The 20290-nt window shown below is 53.9% G+C and overlaps 4 protein-coding genes across 4 annotated transcripts; 2 read left to right on the forward strand and 2 right to left on the reverse strand.

The window, feature by feature from the left end:
- Nucleotides 1–565: 565 nt before the first annotated feature.
- On the reverse strand, nt 566–9848 carry MONBRDRAFT_34123 (uncharacterized protein; the record flags this gene model as incomplete). The annotated part of the gene is given in 28 exon segments (XM_001749426.1): nt 566–2274; nt 2411–2572; nt 2689–3067; nt 3157–3233; nt 3354–3473; nt 3560–3631; nt 3715–3798; nt 3906–3980; nt 4160–4282; nt 4379–4559; nt 4687–4787; nt 4916–5194; nt 5269–5427; nt 5547–5681; nt 5788–5901; nt 6009–6050; nt 6183–6443; nt 6562–6660; nt 6759–6947; nt 7070–7136; nt 7229–7301; nt 7321–7379; nt 7916–8028; nt 8155–9113; nt 9218–9281; nt 9361–9503; nt 9577–9626; nt 9793–9848. The coding sequence occupies 28 exon segments, from the start codon at nt 9846–9848 to the stop codon at nt 799–801; spliced, it is 5712 nt and encodes a 1903-aa protein (XP_001749478.1). The 3' UTR covers nt 566–798.
- A 537-nt stretch (nt 9849–10385) lies between these two features.
- Nucleotides 10386–12513, forward strand: MONBRDRAFT_34124 (uncharacterized protein; the record flags this gene model as incomplete). The annotated part of the gene is made up of 2 exons (XM_001749371.1): nt 10386–10542; nt 10895–12513. 2 exons carry the CDS (start codon nt 10386–10388, stop codon nt 12415–12417), a joined length of 1680 nt encoding a protein of 559 aa, XP_001749423.1. The 3' UTR covers nt 12418–12513.
- A 789-nt stretch (nt 12514–13302) lies between these two features.
- Nucleotides 13303–14984, reverse strand: MONBRDRAFT_34125 (uncharacterized protein). The gene is made up of 4 exons (XM_001749427.1): nt 14683–14984; nt 14040–14487; nt 13833–13870; nt 13303–13744 (listed from the first exon to the last, which is right to left on the reverse strand). Exons 1-4 carry the CDS (start codon nt 14971–14973, stop codon nt 13388–13390), a joined length of 1134 nt encoding a protein of 377 aa, XP_001749479.1. The 5' UTR covers nt 14974–14984; the 3' UTR covers nt 13303–13387.
- A 2994-nt stretch (nt 14985–17978) lies between these two features.
- MONBRDRAFT_11596 (uncharacterized protein) lies at nt 17979–18435 on the forward strand (the record flags this gene model as incomplete). The annotated part of the gene is made up of 2 exons (XM_001749372.1): nt 17979–18110; nt 18196–18435. 2 exons carry the CDS (start codon nt 17979–17981, stop codon nt 18433–18435), a joined length of 372 nt encoding a protein of 123 aa, XP_001749424.1.
- Nucleotides 18436–20290: the final 1855 nt, after the last annotated feature.

Below are 20290 nucleotides of genomic sequence, written 5' to 3' on the forward strand. Positions count from 1 at the left end.
TAGAATGCTACTGCAAGCATGGGTAAGGCACCGGGACAAAGGGACGTGTCGTGCGCATGTAATAGTACTTGAAAGGAGCATCACAATCCGTGTGCTCAGGCGGTCAAAGACCGTGTCGAAGGCAGAATCTGACACCATCCGACGTGAAAACTTGTGCTTGAAAGCAAACTGGTAGTGGCCCGTGGGGCTCAATGACGCTGAAAAGGGGCGTACGAGGAAAATAGGCAAAGGGGAAGATGGGGGGGGGGCACAGAAAGCAAAAGCGCATAGGAAAGTAACAAGTGTCCAGCAAGGCACTGTTATCGTGTGATGGATAAGTCTTTGTGGCGGCCAAGCTCACAGACCACTAGGTCATGGCTAGCTCGCAACATCTCCAAGAAGTCCAACGAGAAAAAGATTGTATATAAACCACAAATACAACTGTTGTAAAAATGTCAGAAAATTATTGATGTGGGCTCATCTCTGTGCTTGTCATCCTTGTCTGTTCGCCCGCCCCGTGCCTGGTGTCGACATGTGATGGAGGACGTTGGTGATTGTACTGTTCTCACATCAGGATGTGAAGATTCAACATTGCCATTCATCAACTCAACGCACACACACACGCACACATACACACACTTGTGCCTGTGTCAATGCTTGCATTCTACTCAACAGCATCTCTTGAATAACGAAGCAGCGCGTTCCACCACACGAGTTTCAAAGAAATGAAGGTGTGGGGAGGGGCTCAGCCCCATACGCACAATCGCGCCAATGTGCACATCCATAAAAATTGTTCTCATGTTCCGTTGTCATTTAAGATCATGGCTCGGGGTCAACGTGGCTGGTGAGTTCGGCGGCTTCGGTGATGAGGCCCGAGAGTTGAGCGTGGGCAATGTCACATTCGCGCATCAGCTCGCGTACCGCCACTTGGTACTCCTCCGTGCCCGGCTGATGTCGGACATGCACGTCCATCAGCTGGGCCGTCAGCCCCCAGGTTGATAACAACTCGGGGCAGGCTGCCGTCATGGGTGCCAACAATCCAAACCGGAGAGCGCATCCCACGCTGCACACGTGGTGCGCGTTGCCCGTGTGTGGGCACCCCAGAACACGATATCCATGCACTGGCACCTGTAGCTTCTCCAGCCGGGGATAGCTATCGCCACGCACGTGCTTGCTAATGGCCTGCCCTGCCCATGGGCCAAACGCCTCCCCCAATCGCAAAGGTCCAGCAGCGTCTGACTTGGCTACCTTGGCGGCCGGTATTCCATCTGCGACACCAGCCAAATCCTCCCAAGTCTCGGGCCGTTGCATGCAACCGTGGCGGGGTGGCGACGCGCGTGGTGAGCGTGGCGTGTGTGAGCCAGTGCTGGAGGAGGTAGGTCCCGGCGTAGGTGCAACCCCCGTCTTGGATGTCGCACCCATCGTCGGTGCAGTTGCTGTCACAGCCGGGTTGGAAACACTGGCAGCTGAACTCGAGGGTGCTGGCGCTGGCGTGGTCGCCTCGGCCGGTGCGTCTTCGTACACGGGAAAGTGCATCCGCTTCAAGTGCTCAAGCTGTGTCTGGCACTGCTCCTCCTCGGCCCGCAGTCGCTCCAACTCGCTGGCAGTGTGCGCTGCCAAGATGCGGTTCCAAGGAGACATGCTGGCCAGCTTTGCCAGGGAAACGGAAAGGCTGAGCGCCCGCCCGGACGGGCAAAGCTTGCCCTCGCTATTTGGAGTAAAAACTCGCAGCCGGAGCCGAATGCTCGGCAAGTGCACATTGTAGTGCCCTGCATTCCAGTTGGGCGGCATGGGCACATGACCTTTTGTGTGGCGTAGTGCCGATGCGCACTGAAGCACCACGTTGGGCCATTCCGCCACCTTGATGTCGTTGTAGCGAAAATCCGTCCACTCCACCCCGTCGTAGGGTACGGCCATGTCCATGTTTGGTGATAACTCGTACATAAACAAAACGTCGGTCATGACAGGCGGCATGGTTGCTAGATCAACGCTCTCCCATGTCAGGTCGTGCGGGCTCAGCAGCGATTCAATCACGGCGCGCGGGTGGCCCAATGCGACGAACGGACGTGCACTGCACATCATCAACGTGCTTTGAAGCGTGTTATTGCGCTCCAGTCGCGCCCGTACCCAAGCCTCGGCCTCAGCTCGCCACGCCTGGAAACTCTGGTTCATACTGCGCGCCTGAATCAGAAAGGGTGCCCGCTGCAAACCCGCCATGCTCATCCACTCGTCCCGGATCATGTTCTTGCTTGCGGTTTTGCGCATCTTTTGCTTGGCTAAATACTGCATCCGAAACTACCATGCGATACCACGCCGAGCGAAACCAGCATCCAAGTACATGCGGGACAGCGTGAGCTCCATGGCGACGAGCAGCAGCCAGGCCCTGCATGCAGGCCTGATACCCCACATACGACTTTGAATGAAAGCATACCTCGCGATAGATATCAGCGCCACGCGGCGGCGTTGCCAGACTAAAGTGGGTTGTGAGCCAGCGCGGTTTGCCAAAGTACCAGCTAGGCAGCAGCACAAACTCCTTGAAGTTGGGCTTGAAGGTGGCCACCAGCCCCGTCTGCCGCAGAATCTTCCACAAGATCTACATTTCACACACCCACATGCACACATACACAAACAGAGAGTAAGAAAAGAATGCACTGTCAAGGTACTGACGCTGGCATCTCAGTCTTCACCCATGCGACCCCACTGACAGACCTTGGGGTGAGCGTTGGTGCGGCAGACGGGCAGCGGTAGACACTTGGCTGAGTCACCACTGCTAGCCTCCAGCTGGTGCAGTTGGGCCAGCGCCGCCGCGTACTGTGGATCTTGGAGCTCATACGTGAGGTTTGGCTGGCAAGGCTGAAGCCTGGCCGGCGCCGGGCCAATCACGTAAGAGCGTAGTCCATTGCCAATGACCCGGGGCTGGGCATCGGGTTGCTGCTCGGCCTCGGCAGTTCCAGTCCCACTTTCCGATCCCCCTTCAGCAAGAGACTGCTCGGCCTCGCGCCGGCTCTCAGCTAGCGCCCGCGCCATCTCAGGATCAGTGTCTGCCTCGCCGTGGGTTCGGCCCTTGCCTCCTTTCTCGCCATCCAAGCTAGATCGGTCATAGCATGGGCACAAGCGTGAACAACAGACCCTTTCATTTTTTTTCAACATTTCATCAAAAAAAAAGGCTTGACTTACCCTCGACTACGCCCTGGAGGTGCGCGGTTGCGCTGTCCTCGTCCGAGCTTTTGCTCCTCCTCCTTGGTCGTCTCGAGCTGCAATGCCTCAGCAGACACACCAGGTTTATTGTGAACTGATCAAGCACCCTTCACATCGGCAAGTCTGCTGGCGAGCTTGTCACCATAGACGCAGAACGATCCAAGATGAGGACGTACCGCGGCAGCTCGGTCCTTGAGCAACTTTTGCCAAAACTCGTCGTCATCGGTCGAGATGGCCAATGCCCCATCCTCCTTGCCCACCGGTGCCTCATCGCCTGCGCCTGCGTCCGTGCTCAACTACAGACCAACCGATCAAGCGTAAAAGGTCAGTGGCAGCAGTCATGCCCGCACTGGGGGCCCGACTCCCAGACGCCATCACACACCTGTGCCACCTTGAAGTCAGCAAAGAGATCGTTTTGCGCCTGGGCTATCTCGGCTTCGGATTGCTCTTGCGCCTAGATTTACAAATGTACCGTATCAATGATGGCTGCCAAAGCCAAAGCGTCAAAAGCCTGGGTGCCATGCAAGGGGCACAAACCTCGCGGCTCTTTGCCTGGCTTTCACGGTCCAACAGAGCATCAATGACCTTGTCATCATAGACAATCTCAGCCTCATCTTGCTCCTGTATGGACCAGGACAGGACCAACAGACAGATAGATGCAAAGACGATGTGAGCCACGTGCCGCACAGTCTGACATTGAAGAACAACTCCTCGAAGCAATGACACACTTCAAATAAGCCCTGCGCTCCACTCTTGAGCAATTGATCCAGTTCGCTCTTCTTCAGCTTGTCCATGCGCACGGCCTGCACCAGCACGCGTGCAGCGCGGCAACAGCAGCAGCAGCAACAACAACGGCAGCAGCAGCAGCAGCAGCAGAGTCCCGTCAGCACATAGAGTTGCGGAGGAAAACATCGATAGCATTCCTGCCTTTGCCGCTTGTTTATACGACGTCAACGTGTCAGCGCCGGGCATGCTGGCTCACCTGATCCAGCCGCAGCTTCTCACGGGCTCGACGCAAAATTCGCTCTTCGACAGTGTTGACCGACACGAACCGGTAGACCATGACCAGGTTTTTCTGGCCAATGCGATGTGCCCGAGCGAGCGCCTGCCAATTCATAGAAACATGATGATGGAAAATCAGGGCACGCTGCCATGAGCAATCATATCCTCTTCCACTCAAGCTCGTGCTTGCGCGACACACCTGCAAGTCAGCGTGGGGGTTCCAATCCGAATCAAATATGATGATGGTGTCTGCTGTCGTCAGATTGATGCCCAAGCCACCGGCACGAGTGGACAGCAGGAATACAAAGGCGTCCGAGTCTGGCCGGGAAAATTCATCAATCTGCTCCTGGCGTGTCAAGATATCCGTGTTGCCATCCAGCCTGCCAAAAAGCATGCCAGCACGGTTCATGACCCTCGCATAAGATGCAAGCCTAGCTAGTCGACCAAACAGGTCGATCGGAGGGTGTGCGCCGTCCTAAGCACGCAAACAAACACCAATGTGCGCACCGGCAACAGTGATAACCGCGATACATCATGATGTCTTGCAGAATGTCCAACATTCGCGTCATTTGTGAGAAAATCAGCACACGGTGGCCCTGCTCCTTGAGCTGTGACAGTTACGACATGCAAACCCGCACTCAAGTGTGAGGCAGGACCGATGCGTCTCAACGTGGAGAGCCGCCTTGAACCTAGGCCCCTGCAATGCCACATCCGCCCCCAAGCAAACGTCGCGCACCTTGCGCAGCATCATGTCCAGCAACAGCGTTTTGCCCGAGGCCCCGACAAGTAACTTGACCATGGCGTCGTGGTCCTCCACTTCAGGCTCGGCATCGTCAAAGAGGTATGGGTGGTTGGCGCATTTGCGCAGTTGCATCAGAAGGTTATTGAGTGAACTGACGCCTTGCGTGGTGGCCGTCAGAAATGAATAGTTTTTGGCCAGCAACTCTTTATAAAAGCGCCGCTGCATGCTACTCAGCTTGGCGGGAACCACCACCTCAACCTTTTGTGGCATGTCCTAACAGATGCGCGTAAACAATGAAAAAGTAGCCAGCTGACATGGCAACCCAAGCAACCCAGGCTGCTGCGAACCTTGAAGACATCGGTCTTGAGCCGACGCAACATGTGCTTCTTCAGTTTGGGCTTGAGCGTCGCAATTTCCTCTTTGGTCTCCTCGTCAGACAAACGCTCACGCCCCTCAAACTCTTTGAATTCCTCTGGATTCAGGTACATGAGGAGATTGTAAAGTTCCTGACCAGCCAGCCGTCACCACATGTGAGCGCTACGCGCCAGCAGGTCCCTTTTCAATCGCCGTTCCGCTGCCCAAGGACCCATGCAAGCCAATTAATTCCGCTGGAACTTGCTCATACCTGCAGATTGTTCTGTAGCGGCGTGCCGGTCAGTAGGATGCGAAAATCGCTGGTACAGCTCTCTAGCACAGTCGTGAGCTGTGATGATCTACTCTTGAGACGGTGACCTTCGTCGACTGCCAACAAGTCCCATTTCTATGATCATTGCGCACCAGACGACAACCCAGACTCGTTAGCATTTGCAATGTGTGCTGTCAGGCCGGTCTGCGCACCGATGGACACAAGAGCAGCTTTACCGCACCACTTTGCGAAAGACAGCAGCCTCGCTCAAAATGACATTCCATGCGGTGATGATAACGTCGAATCGACGGCGACGTGTTTTGCCCGGAGTGTACAACTCGTGCTGCTTGATCACCTGATCCAGAGCGTAGCAAGCCCGATTGTACGTGCCGCACGCGCATCATGGATGAGCATTTTTTCTTAATTGGACACCTGCGCACGGCCGTCCCCCTCGACTCGTACCTCGCGTGAGCTTGCGCCACCAATGAACGTGACCACATGCAGCTGCGGGTTGCGATGGAAACCAGTGCGATTTGAGAAGACAAATGCGTTAAGTACGCGAACAGCAAGCACGTCAGAAATATCCTATCAGAATCTTCCTCTCCCCAAGCATGACAAAAGGATTCGCGCGCGTACATCGGGGGCCCACTGGGCAAACTCGCGCTCCCAATTGGGACACGTGGAAAGCGGGGCCACAATCAGAAACGGCCCGCGCTGTGCAGTGTGTTTTAGCCACGAGACAAACGCAATGGTCTGCAGCGTTTTCCCGAGCCCCATCTCATCGGCCAAAATCACGTTGCGGTTGCGCATCCATGAGAAAATTAGGAAATTGAGTCCCTCCAGTTGGTAGTCATGAAGCTCGCCATGCTTAATGTTCGACGGCTGCTTTTTCAACGACTATGCGTGACCCGAGCAGCCAAAATGAGGTCAGGTCAAGGAAGTCATTTGATCGTCAACCTCAAAACCAGGATAATTTTTCACTTGCACTGTGGCGCCAATGAGGGAGCACACGCACTTTAAAGCGAAATTGACGGCGTGGCGGCGGTTTGACCTCGGCGATCCCCTTGCGGCGCTTCTCAAATTGGGCCATGGCCTCTTTGAAGCCCGTCACATCCTGTCGAAAAGCATGCAATGAGGTTGCGTTCGTAGATCAAGAGCATGATGGATGATGGTGATCAAGCCCGAAACCCCCAAAAGAAATGACACGCCAACCTGAATATCGTCTTTGTATTCCCAAGTTGCCTCGCTGTGTTCCAGGCCCAGCCATTTAACGAGCACCACGATGCGATCGTTGGACTCATCTTGCGACTCGGCGAGAACCCGGCCGACGATGCAGTATGTCCGTGGTACCACAGACTCCCAATCCTCTGCCTGGTCCAGCTCACCCTCGTCATGCCGTGCCTAGAGAGGTGGGTGCACAATCAACAATTTTAATGGCTTCCGGTGTTTGATTGGATACGGTGGCAATAGGGATGGGATAAAGCGATGGTTCACAGGAGCAGTAATTGGATGGCAAGATCAACCTTAAAATTCTTGAGGCGACGTTTCAGGGTGCGTTCTACCCAGGCCTCTGGAGCCCACGTTGCATGACTAGACCATACAGATGTCAATGAGCCTGAACCCAAGAATCAAACTTTGCACCGCGAGGCCTCGATATTTCGGTGCAAATGATGGCATCTTACATATAAGCCACATCACGCCATTTGAGCAAGTAGTAGTTGTCCGACTTGTAGCCTGGCTGTGTTGCCGCGATGGCTGGGAGGTTGAAAAGAACCCGTGTACGTGAGGAGAAGCCACGCATCCGGTATGCTCACGGCACTTGGTTGATCAGCACTGTGACGCGCCACATCGCATCATCACCCACTGACATTCAAGAAGTTCTGGTGGTGGCGCAGGGCGCCGACGGCTTTCACGATGAACTTCGGGGTTCTCCTTGTCTGAAGGAGCCGTGGCAGTCCCATTTGCCTCCACGTGAGACACAGACATGGCGGTCAAAATCTTATCAATGCCTTCTGCAAAACGTAGCCGATCGCAGTCTGAACATTCCCAATCTTCATCAAACTGCGAGAGGGAACGTGATGAAAACCGCAGCCATTGAGATGCGTGTTGGCAATTCAAGGGCCGCACACACACACACACACACACACGTGCGCACGCGCAGTTGACTGGCTCGGGAGGAATTTTGGTCAACACCCGGCCAACGTACCTCGGCATCAGGTGAGCGTTGTTGAACACAGCTGCAATGACAGATTCCGCTACAAAACGCGCACTCGCTGGGAGGCACAAGATGCGCGGGCGCACAGGTCAACGCGGGTAGCAAATACAAAGCGGGGTGGTGTGGTTTGAGAAAAAGGAGGTAAGCAACATACACCAAGTCCTTGGAGCCAAAGGGAGCTGCCTGGTCGCCACAGATGAGGCAAGTGTAACGCCTGTTGCAGGGATCACAGTAGTAAGGTCTTAGGCTGCGAAGTTCTTTGGGAAGCTATTTGGCAGACATGAAAGAAGGGTACCATTGAGAAGGTGGCCAGGTACACAGGGCTAGGCACTCCGACAACGGCAGGGAACGACTATGCGCGAGAACAGATGTCTCGGTGTTGCGCGGACGTACGTAAACCATGGGTGGCTGTACACAAATGAGGTGCACGCGCTGATCGCAGTCGCCATTGCAGACGACCATTTCTTGCATCGAAGATTTGCAATGACAGATCGCGCAGGTCGCCTCGCTATTAACCTCAATCTGCACAATGTCGCGGCCGCCTTCGACGGGGAGCGACTCAATCGAGGGTTCAGCGTCAGCGGCGTCAGTGGCTTCCAGGTCCACGGGCTCGGAGGGTTGCTCTTCTGCACGCAGGCTCTCAGCGTTGGGGTGATGCGCGCCAGACTTTTGTTCCGTCTTGGTCCGTTTACTGCGAGAGGGCGGGGACTCGGGCGAGGTGCTCTGCATTGAATCAACCAGTTGAGGCTCAGTACCCACGTCATCCTTGCTTAAATCCATTTTGGGGTTTTCAAGGCTGGAGGCTGTTTTGCTTGAGCGGCCGGTGTTGGACCTGGCCCCGCGATGTGAAGAGTGCTGCTTCGCGGGTTCCACCGGAGCATCATCACCGCTCTGAGTCGATGATCGCCGATGGTTGGCTTGCATGGCCCGTGTCTCTCGCTTTACCGTTGGGCTAGACAAAGCATTGGCGTGGCTTTGACGCTGGGATCGGCTCCGGCGATGCCGCGTGCGATTTTGATTGCTATTATCGTCACTGTCGCTGTTTTCCGTGGCATCCACCTCCACTCCCTGGTCAGGATTACGAGGATCAATCTTTTTCCTCTTGGCAGAGTGCTTGCCTTGCACGTTGGAGGGTTCTGTGGTTTTTGCAATTGGCTTGGTCTCTGGCTTCTCTGCCCCTTTGCTGTTGTCGTTGTCGTCGTCGTCGTCGTCATCATCATCATCATCATCATCGATGATTGTCACAACAACTTGCTTGCCCGGCGTTGGTCGAGCAACAGTGGTTGGTGTTGAACGCTGACTGCGCGTACTTTGGTCGCGCGTGCTGTTTTGAGGCATTTTCAGTGAAGGACCTTGAGAATCAACGGGGTTTAAGGAGGAGGTCCAGAAATGGGTGACTTGACGCGCTGAGAACTCGGCAGCATGCAGCGTGAGCCTTGGTCAAGTGAGAACGCACCTTCGGGACCCTGGTGCAGATTGGCAAGGCGGGTCTGGCGTGCTTGCTTCTGAATCTTGCGCGCCTGTTGGGTGGGGGCGGGTGGCATGAGTTTCAGCAGACACGAAAAGAAGGGTTAATTGGGCAAGCTGCGTTCAACAGACTTGTTCCATGGCAAAAGCATAGGCTGGAACCAATGGGACGGGGAGCTCCACGTTGGGGATGTGGTCCTGGGTAAAAGGTTGGCTGCGACTGATCTGGTAGCGCACTGGGGTTGGATACTCGTCGTCAAACACAAGGTATTCTCCTGCACACGACCCGGCGTGAGGAGAAGGCAGCCAAAGTGAAGGCGCGCAAGTTTGTGTTCTCGTCACACGAACCTATGAGCCCGCCGCGACCCTCACGCAGATCAATCAGCAAGGCTGGCCAACTATTTGATTTTGATGAATGCGTCAAGGCGGCCACCCGATGAGCTTCAAATTGCAGTGCTCTTGGAAGGCAAAGCAGCAAGAGCTTGAGGGGCGAAGGAATGGGCGCAGCGCATTGCTTGCGCGCACTCTTGTGTCGAGAGCCGAACCACAACACGGCCAACGTACGTGACACCATGGCGAGGGTGGCGCACAAGAGCCACGTCGCCCTTGCGTGGCGGCATCCTCGCAGTCCTCACGCGGGGGCCAGATCGATTACCCTGCGTTCTCCAGGCCAACTTCTGCGTGCAAGACTGTGGCGCAGCAAGCTCCTGTCACATGAACGTGCTCGGCGCGCCCCATTTCCAATTCACTCGAGCTCGGGCCTCTCTCGGCGCGCAAGCCCGCACACCAGACCCACTCAGCCCACCAGGCCAGCTCATGCTATCACCAGAGCCACACCACAACCCCCACCGTCACGGCGACAGCCCCCACCGCCACACGCACCTCAGACATCCGGCGCACAGCCGTGCAGCTCTCGCGCATCGACTCGCAGAAGGCTTTCGCATCTATTCAACAGGATAATGCTGTTCTTATAACCACTTCTGTGTTAGTTGTTGTATTAAAATATCAAGTTGATGCGGTGGCAGTAATCTGACCGTTACACTCTCGTGCATCTCCCCCTCTTATGTATAAAGCTTTATTTTATAGAGAACATGTAAATACAGTGTAACTTAAACCACACTATCGCTGATCAGACTTGACGTGGCGCCATTTGTTTTATGTGTGTGTTTCTCGACGTTTCGCTGTCTCTCTGTCTCTGTCTCTGTCTCTGTATCTCTGTATCTCTCTCTGTCTCTCTGTCTCTCTGTCTCTGTCTCTCTCTCTCTCTCTCAAACTCTCTCTGTCTGTCTCTCTCTCTCTCTGTGCTTTTCCTTTGTGTCTTTGCTCTTTATTTCTCTCTTTGACCGACCAAACAAATTCATCTTTCTCTCTCTCTCTCTGTCTCTCTCTCTCTCTCTGTCTCTCTCTCTCTCTGTCTCTCTCTCTCGCATTTTTGTTCAAGGCGTCGTCTCGGCGCGCACACACACACTGACCCGTATGCACAGAGGCCTGGGCGATCGCAGCGGATTCACCTGATGCGAGGGGGCTGCTATAGGTTTCATGAGAGGCTTGGGCATTGTATGATCCTTGACTTTCTGCTGCCTGAATGAGAATCACACCTCTCTCTCTCTTGCGCTGTCACTGGGCATGAGCGACATGATGCGGTGGCCCGCGTTGCTGTTGGTAGCCTGGGCGTTGGCTGCGCCGCTAGCGGCTGACCACGCCTTGGTCTTATCTGATACGCCTGCTGTGGCAGAGGAGGTGCCTGCGCCTCCAGCTCATGCAGCCGAGGCCGATGGCTCTATTCCCCTGTTTGTGCCTTCCCACGAGTGGCAGCCCGTGCTCGAGGGCCAGAGCATTCCAGCTGGACTGCAGGTCGAGTTTGACTTACAAAATGGGGGCAAACGCGCACGCCTGCTTCCTGGTCACACTTACAAGCCTGCCTCCAAGCCCGGTGCCCCGGGTGACGAGGCGGAGACGGATGTAAACCCGGCCCGACGCCCGGGGCTTTTGCTCTCCGACCAACCTGCCGCAGAAAGCACGGTCGCACGCGCCGTCACTGGCTTGCGCGCCAGCGCCAACGCCGCCACGGACCAGGGACCCATCGTCCTCGATGATCGAACCAAAACTGCCTTGCGTGAGCTGTCAGATGACCCGCAAGGGGTCAATTCGCGCTTTGACAATCTCAGCCCAGAGGAGGCCCGCCAACTCACCGACTACATGCAAAAGCTCTATGCCAAGATGATGCGCGACGAGGGTCATGAACTGCAAACCCACATTCAACACCTCCAAGCCCTGCAGTCCACCTTGGTGGCCTCTGCCAACGCTTCAGAAGAGGAAATGCTTGCATCCGTGCCTGATATCCTCAACGTTCTGGACGCCATCGAGGACCTCATCCATCAAGGGGACATGGGGCGGGACCTGCACAAGCTGGGAGGTCTGACGCCGCTCGTGCAGCTCCTCATGCTGCCCACCCATGGCTCAGCTCCCACTGCGTTGGTCCGCTCAAGTTGGTACAAAGTGGCTGCACGAAGTGCCACCGTGCTTGGCGCCGCCATGCAAAACAACGCCGAGGTACAAAGCCAGGCCCTGGACAATGGTGCCCTTTCCGGTCTTTTGGAGCTCTTGCGACATCGCTGCGCTGCCACCACCCCTGTGGTGTGCGAGCTCCTTCACAAGCGCACTCTGTTTGCCCTCGCTGCGCTGCTTCGCCACCATGCCAATGCCACGACCATGTTCGTGGCAGATCATGGCCTGGAATCCGTCATGGCGCTGTGGCAGCAACTACACGCCCTCGACACGGCCGACGCCGTCGCGTCTCGCTCCCACAGTCTGACGCAAAAATTGGCCACCTTGTTGACAGACTTGCTCCTCTTTACTACCAAGGCAAGCATGCCTGCCACGGATCACGAGATGGAGCGGCTGGAGTACCTCAACACCAAGCGGGGTCTGGTTGCCGAGCTTACTCTTGCTCAAAACATCAAGCGCCTCGGGGCATGTGATATGATCGAGACCAACTTGGGTCAACCCGATGTCACCTTTGCGACTCTGGAGGCCTTTGCCGAGCTCCGCCTCATCCTTGCCGACGTGTGCAACCCCCTGGCCCTCTCGGTCACCACTAATCTGCGCCGCATGCAGACCGATCTCGACCCCACGGACGAGTATGAGGGTGACTTGGCCCGCCTTTTGGCTGCCACGCTCACTGCTTGAACCCACCATGATGTGAGCGTTTGTCACACCGTTGGTGTGGGCGCAGAGAGTGTTCTTTTTGACATGAGGTTCTTTACAATCGATAATCAGACTGGCTAGACCACAAACTCCTTGCCACTTCACTTTCGAGCCGGCGGGAGCTCGCCTTGCCGCCCTGGCTTCAAGCCTCTGCGCCCAGTCACGGCATGAGGGGCCAACAATTTGCTGTCGTAAAAATCTGCTGGGAGCAAACCTAGCTAGCGATGCTCAGAAGGGGTTTCATCGATGAAGGTATGACGAGACGGGAGCCTCACACACTTGCGCTGAAGAAAGTTTTGCTCCACAATATCATTGGGCTTGGGTCGATTGGTAAAAAGTTCAACTAGGTACAACAGGTGTAGTTGAAGCAAAATAAAGTGTAGGGGAATCTGAAAGTCCATCGTCATCTGATTTTTTTTGTTGAGAGCCAAAGTGTGATCCAGGCGGCCGACGCTGGTTTCCGCATCTCTGCTTGCTGAGCAGCATGTTAGAACCGTCAATCACATAGCCCACGATCCGCCAGTGGGCTCCAGGCAGGCAGTTGTCCGTAGAGTACAGCCACTTGACAAAGCAGTCACGCGTTCGAGGTTTTGAAGAGATTTTTTTCGAGATGATCAAGAGAATCAAGCTAACATGTAAGCTGAAGAGACCTTGTGGTTCGTGAGGTGTGACTTGTGACTTCATATGGCACGGGACCCCACACACTCTGTGAGGATACATAAGTTTGCACTCGACAACTGTTGAACGAAAGGTTTTGAAAGCAACATTTGCCACAGGCTCCGTGTGGGACCTTGCATTCAGACATCACAGCAACGTAAAAAAATCGAAGGGTCAACTGACGGAGGTCATGCCCCAACACTGCTCTGTCAAACATTGATCAATTGATCTGCATTCACACGCATCGGGCAGAGGAAATGGCGAAGCGGCGTGGCTTCAAAAAGTCATTCACATGTTAAAGCGTGGCGAGAGGGATCAGCTCGCTTAGAGCCAGCTCGGAGGATTTGTTGAACAGCTGATTGGGTTGGATTTCGAGTTGGAAGTTGTACATGTTACAGCGCAAATGGCTTTCGACATTCAGACAGCGGTGTAAAACGCCAAACTCCATGGTGGCTGCGTTGTATGACACTTTGCAGCCAAACGATATGGATCCATCGCTGAAATCGCCCAATACAAAGAGTGGCTGCATGCCATTGGTCGTCTTGGGAAGCTGTGCATTTTGCTCAACAATAGGTCGAGTCGTTAGCCCGTGTGCAAATATCACATGTTGACGTATTCTACGAAGCAGTGGATCGCGTGGGCGCCCATCCATCTGCAGAACACGGAGCGTTAGACAAGCGAAGGAGAGCAGGCGCAAGCGACGAGGGGTTCATTGCGGTGGGCATAGACCACCGACGCACCTGCACGGACACTTTGATCCAAAGAATGTTTTCCTTATCTGCCAAGTACGGAGCGATGGCTGGGTTTTTCCTTCATTGCAAACGTTCGATGGCGTTGGCCTGCCCAGTCACTTTCCCGATGGTCCTTTGTGTACGCGATCAATCGGTCGTCCAAGCTTTTAAAATGGGGCATTGGGATACCGCCTTGCCCATGGTCTACAGTCCAACCTGTGGGAATTGTCATACTTGAGGGGGCTGGCGCGGAGCCAAGGGTTCTGAGAACATTATTCCTCAGATTGGACCAGAGATTCGAAAAGTGAGCCTCAACGTTTTTCTCGATACTGGACCAATTGGGAACGGTGGTATTGGTGAAGTGCGAGTGCCAGTCGAGCAATACTTGGTTGAGGTGAGCCATGCACTCATTCGCTGTTGCCATCGTTTTCGTTTTGGAGAGGGTACAGTTGTCCATGAGGTTGGTGCCATTCCGCTTGACTTGTTCCGCTGCGATGTTGGTGTCTTCCATTGCTTGGTTCTGCGCAGCCAGAACGGCTGCTGCACGCTGTGTCTTCCAAGCGCCCAATTTATCCTCAATGCGCTGGGTAATTGCAGTTAGAAAGTCTTGTTCCCATGTGTCCTTGATTTTACTTGTTATGCCTAATAGCTTCGCCTCGAGATCCTACCCATCATGGCATGATGATGCAAGTGTAAGTGCAGGCAGATATTCACTCGCCTCGTGGCTGGGCACTTGCCAGTCCTCAATATCCAGACAGAGGCTAGGGAAGAATGACAAATAAAACAGAAACAGAGAAACTGACAAAGAGACAGACGCACGACTCAACCTGACGTTTACCCAATGTTCACCAGAACCCACCTCGCCAGTGCCCCATGCAAAGGAGTCGGCGTCTAGCGCTCGGTTGGCTTCTTGTAATTGCTTCTTGTAAAGGGCCCAGTCACGCTCAATCAACAATTGAAGCCTGTCAGGCTCCAGCACGTCTGGAGGCCGTCTTTGGGTTGCGAGGAAGCGCGTAGGTTTATTTGACGCTAACAAAGCCTCGCCATCCTCCTTTGAAACAACGGCAGCGGCAGAATGAACCAAACCGAGAACGAGAAAGAGAACAAGAACAGACAGCCGCTGAAAGGCAGCCTGAGTGAGGAAGCCCATGGCTCTGGTAGTGCAAGGAAGAAAATGGTCAACTGTAAAATTACAAACGAACAGAGCCAACGAACAAGAGCCCCCCCTATTGTGAAAAAAAATTCAAGTTGAGACACGTTGGTTTGGAGAAAAACAAGTCGAAACGTGTGGTCGGGTTTGGGGCTTCTCTTGGGAGAGCGCTTCTAATGGGGACGATTCACAAACGCACTCACATGAGATGAGTGGAGTGTCGTAGTCCGAGCCCCGTAGTCTAGTAAATCATGTATCTGATGTACGTACATGATTCACTGAACTACGACAACATGTCAATTATTGTTTTTTTTTTCTTATCATGCTCAAGTAATCTGAGACGTGAGTAACGCGGCAACATAGAAAGTCTCTCCCCCTTCCCCTCCTCGCAGATTGACGAAGAGAGCAAGAGCATTGACAAGCAGGCTCCATCGACAGAGAGGAGAGCAAGAGAAAAAACAACAAGGAGCACAAATTAATAAAAGGCTCGGAAAAAAAATACAATCGAGAACTTGAGGGTTTTTGCCTCATTCCTCGATGTCAAAAACGGATTAGATCTACATGTACAAGAGCTTTAACATAACTGCCCAGCACCAGGCACCGATAATCGACCCTTGTGACATGTAAAAGCAGCCCTTTGTCTGAAACATCTGTAGCACTTCTCGTCGTATCGGTCGTTGTACACCGCGACTACTGACATCATCAATCTCACTGCACGCTATGATCTTGTACAACTCTGAGTAGACCCAGCAAGCCATGGGCAAACAATGATGACTGAGCATCGAAAAAAAAGTCCAAAAAAAAAAAAAAAAAAAAAGAACATCAGATCCTGATTTTTGTTATTTTTGGAAAATGGTTGTTGGAGAGGATGTCGCACCTAATAGGGCTGATTTGTTGGATGGCGGTCGGCGTTGATTGTGGTCAGATCTCAGCCCACTTGAGATGATTCGAACCGCGCAGATCTGTTGAATCTATCAGATGCCATTTTGTGAGCGTAGCTGCCCTACATCAAGAGTTATATTATTGTTTTGTTTCTTCTATAGGACGTGCCTGCTCTGGAACTTGTGAGAACTTGATACACGATGTTTCTCGTCCATCGGGGACGGCAGTGCAGGGGGGCTTGGGTGGCCAGCTTTTCAAAGATGCTCAATTAGGTAGGGCGAGAAAAATCAGTAGAAAAGTGGGTTTTCGTGCAGTGGTGGCGGTTGTAATAAATAAGCTTCAATTCGTGTTATTTTTAAGACGTGGAAGTATGGGGCTCTAGTGCGATCAGCGAGTCGATATACGCCTTGTACTTTTTGGTACTCTCGTCGTAAGCCTTGATGAGCAAATCAATCTCATTCTGGTCTGTATTTGATCTGGCCAGAGGCGCGGCTGGCGCGTTTGATGCGGGGCTTGTTGCGTCCTGACGTGGTTGAGTTTGAGAGGTATAGTCTCGGAGCCAAAACTGGAGATCGGAGTCTGCAAAGTGACCTCCGACACGCGCAATAGGTTCTTGAGGCTCCTCTTCAACGATTCGGTCAAGAGAAGGTGCTGCTGATGCTGCTGTAAGAGTGGGCGGGGTTGAATTTGAGGGAAGTGAATTTCGGTCATCACGCGGCGGAGACGCGGGCATTGGGGCGTGCTTGCCGGGCTTTGGGGAGGCGTCACTGCTATATCCTCGGGTTCAACGTGCGAGGGTTGGTTCTTCATGTGTCTAACAGCTCGCTCCAAGCGCGTAATGCCTGCACGGCGGTAGGCAGCCTGTACCCGTTTGACTTGACTGCTTTGAAAGTGGATGGCAAAATAAAGAGCACACAATTCCTCATCGAGGGTGGCTGCCTCTCCAACTAGCTGCCGTGAATGGCGTTGTAGGTTTGTCCGGAAAGACACCCTTGATCTACAGTTCGGTCGGCTGAGGAATGCACCTTGACATTCCTTGTGAATCCGGCGCAGAGACTAGGCATCTCATCCACGGATAGGATACGGCCAAGACCTAGGGGCCGGCATCAATAAGAACAGACATGCATCAGGAGGATACAAAAGTATGTTTGCAGCACATGCAGACGTAGACAGCAAGCTACACGCTCATGCGCCAGAAGAATCCGCCTGCCGTCATGAGGTTGGATGCCTCGCTGTCTCCGGCGTTGCGCAGCCACAAAATCGGCTCTGGTGATACCGTACAGCTTCAGAAGCCCGTCGGATCGATTGGGGCACCCCTTCCGGGCACTGGCGCTCGTAGGAGGGCTGATCAGGCCGCCAAGTTGTTGACGCGTCAATTGACGAAGGCCATCGACCTCTAAATACTGTTGAACTTCAATGGACGTCATCGAACCCGCCGTGAGCTGACGTAGGAGTTGGAATACACGATCTGCCTTGGCTCGACGCTCGGCCTATAGGCACAAATACCACTGTCAGCTGTATGCGGGGAAATGTCAACGTTCCAACACCAAAGAGTCACACAGTGAAGCGGTTCTCAGCACCAAGGCGCACCGATATCCTTGACAAACCCGGCTTCCATCATGCCCGGCCGTTGCAACGCCTGGACATGCCTGTTTACCCCGGCGATGCCGCATGCCGGCTGTCTGCCAGCCGAGGCAGGATGACCCGAAATGGCAGCCACATATCAGCGGAATCCGAGGAGATGAGCACTCGAAAACTGGCTCAGCCATAGTTAATGGGGTAAAAATTGTATTCCACCTTTTTATTTCTGAATATTGATCAACTGGCCACCAGGGCGCTGCCGTTTATCTTCCTTGCCAGTCAGACAGCTCCAGCCTCCAACAGAGGGAAAAATGAACGGGAAAAAATTTATTTTTGGTAACAAATGTCCAAAGGTAACAAAAAAAATACCCTCGGTAACTGTTCACACACACACACACACACACACACACACACACACACACACACACACACACACACACACACACACACACACACACACACACACACACACACACACACACACACACACACACACACACACACACACACACACACACACACAGAGAGTTTGCATCGGCGGGATGGCGGGGTCGTTTGTGCTGGACTTTGACTGGGATGCACCGTTGACGGAGAAGCACTTGTATGCTTGGGAGTGGTCCAAGGATGCGGCGGCGCTGCGGCGTAATGTGCAGCGTCATGTGCTGTATCAACAGGTGCGCCGCTGGATTGGATTGAGCGGGCTGTGCCTGCTTGGCTGAGAGCTCCATCATGTGCTCATGCTCATGCTTTGCCGCGCAGCTGGATATTGTGTCGCCGCAGGCGGAGAAGCTCTTGGACGCGGCCGCCATTCCAAGCTACAACAGCACGATGACGCTCTCCCCGAGCGACCTGATTGCACTCATCCTTGATCATCCCGAAGGTCTTTGTCTTGCCATCGCTGCCGCGAAGCCACCCCTTGTCCGTATCGATTCCACCCAAGGCATTCACCATGCCATCTTGCACAGGATTGACACTTGCGTCTCTGCCACATTCCGATGACGGAAGCTCCCTTTCCTTTGCTGATGGTCAGATGTTGTTTCGTGCTGCTTCGTTTAAGGTTGCAAATGACCCATCCTCTGTCCAAGGGGTCGCATGGGTGTGCTTGCCTCATTCTCCTGTGCTGGGCACCAGGCCTCTTGGTTCTTCAGCTGAGCAAAGACCGCTATGAGACGTTTGGTGCGTATCAGCTCATGCTCACTTTGGTGCTTGGCAAACCATGGTGGTTTTAAGCTGACTGCATGTGAATGCGTTGAGGCGTAGGCGTGCCTGGTTCCAAGCCTTCCAGGCACACTGGTTTGCATGGTTCGTTCGTCTGCCTGCACTTCTCAGCCTCTGCTCCTCTCACCATGCATACCGCACTTTTGAGCTGATGCGTTTTGCCATGTTTGATTTGGGGGACTTGGATTTCCACAGAGATTCGTTTTACCTTGCCGGCGCGCGAGGGTGTTGCAAATCCGAGCTCAGTCGAGCGGCTCCGCGAGTGCATCGAGCAGCGATGGCATACCGACCTTCAGGTAGAGGTCAGCTGCACCTCAGAGCAGTGCTTCAACACGGTCATTGCCAAAAATGCTGCTGCTGCTGCCCCAGGAGCTCCGTCTGAGCCCGTCACACGCATGACCGTACGTTTGATGGTCTGCTGCTCTCTTTGCATGGTTTGTTGCCCTCGCTACTAGCAGGCTTGCGCTTTATTCACTGTTGTCTCCCCGCTGCTTCATCGGCCTGATCCTCAGCTGCCTAGCTTGTCCATGCCCACAACTTTGCCAAGCTGGCCCCTCCACCCTTCTAGTGCCGATGAGTGGCTTGTCACTCTTGACTGTCTCAGCGCGCCCCTGCTCGGCCTTTCCAGGTTCGTACTCCTCCCTCAGCGTACCACGGCCTCTGTCAAACGCCCAGCCTGGTCTTCGTTCGCATCTTTTGACCCATTGCCTGCTCAGCGTGTGTCCAACCGAGTACGCATCAACCATGGGCTTACCCGAGGGCTTGAGCCCAAGCCCTCAAGACGTGCACGTGGAAAAAACTCGAAACACGCTGCTCACCCCGACTCAGATTGAAGCCCTCTTGCAATCTGCCCAGTACGTCTTACCAATCGGCTTCTAACTCTTGGTCTTCCAATGTACATGCTTCACCTTCCCTTTTATTCGTTGTTCTGCCCTGTGCGAGGGTCATGATGCCATCTCACCAAACGCGCAACGGCCACAGTCAGCGATGGGTCGCGTCCGGAGCTCCTTGGGCAAGCGTGACCATTCATGTGCATCCCAACACCGTGCGTCATCTTGACTGGAACCCCTTTGCTCCCCCAGGCCTGCTCCTCTTGCTCTGATATCAGTCATGTGGTTTGTTGCCCAACAGGTGGATTTAAAGACCAATGGTGAGCTAGCAGAGGGCATGTTGCAACTAGTGTGGGGCAAATTCAATGCTCAGACTGGGCAACCGGACACTTTTGCCATTCATTCCTAAATGTCCAATTGTGTCTATCGGCTTGTCTTGAAGATCCTGCAAGTCATGTGAATTTGAATTTTTTTTTTTCTTTTTGAGATTCCATCGATTAGGCGCTCAAACTCCACGAGAGGGTTTGACAATTTTTCTTGGCATCCACAAGCCGCGGCTTGTGGATGGAATACAAACAGAACAGCCAGCACTGCCGACACCTGGCCAAGGGCAACGATGAAACAGACGCAGCATACTCACGCCGTGAGCACATGCTTGCGCGTTACTAACTACGCTAAGGGAGCACGCCGAATGCCTGATAGGATGGCATAACAAGACTTCCGAGAAATGTCTGATGAACAAACGCGGTTTGTGCTTGCAACATGAATGATGAAGCAAAAAAGAAAAGAGTCCACAGGCAGAGCAA

The sequence above is a fragment of the Monosiga brevicollis genome, genomic scaffold (genome assembly GCF_000002865.3).
Source record: "Monosiga brevicollis MX1 MONBRscaffold_30 genomic scaffold, whole genome shotgun sequence".
Classification (NCBI taxonomy): Eukaryota; class Choanoflagellata; order Craspedida; family Salpingoecidae; genus Monosiga; species Monosiga brevicollis.

Bases quoted from the DNA above. Each gene is read 5' to 3' on its own strand.
- MONBRDRAFT_34125 (XM_001749427.1), bottom strand. From the start codon at position 14,973: ATGGGCTTCCTCACTCAGGCTGCCTTTCAGCGGCTGTCTGTTCTTGTT. The intron at 14,488-14,682 runs GTGGGTTCTGGT...CATGATGGGTAG, and splicing joins TTGCATGGGGCACTGGCGAG to GATCTCGAGGCGAAGCTATT. The intron at 13,745-13,832 runs GTGCGTCGGTGG...CGTGTTCTGCAG, and splicing joins GGATCAAAGTGTCCGTGCAG to ATGGATGGGCGCCCACGCGA.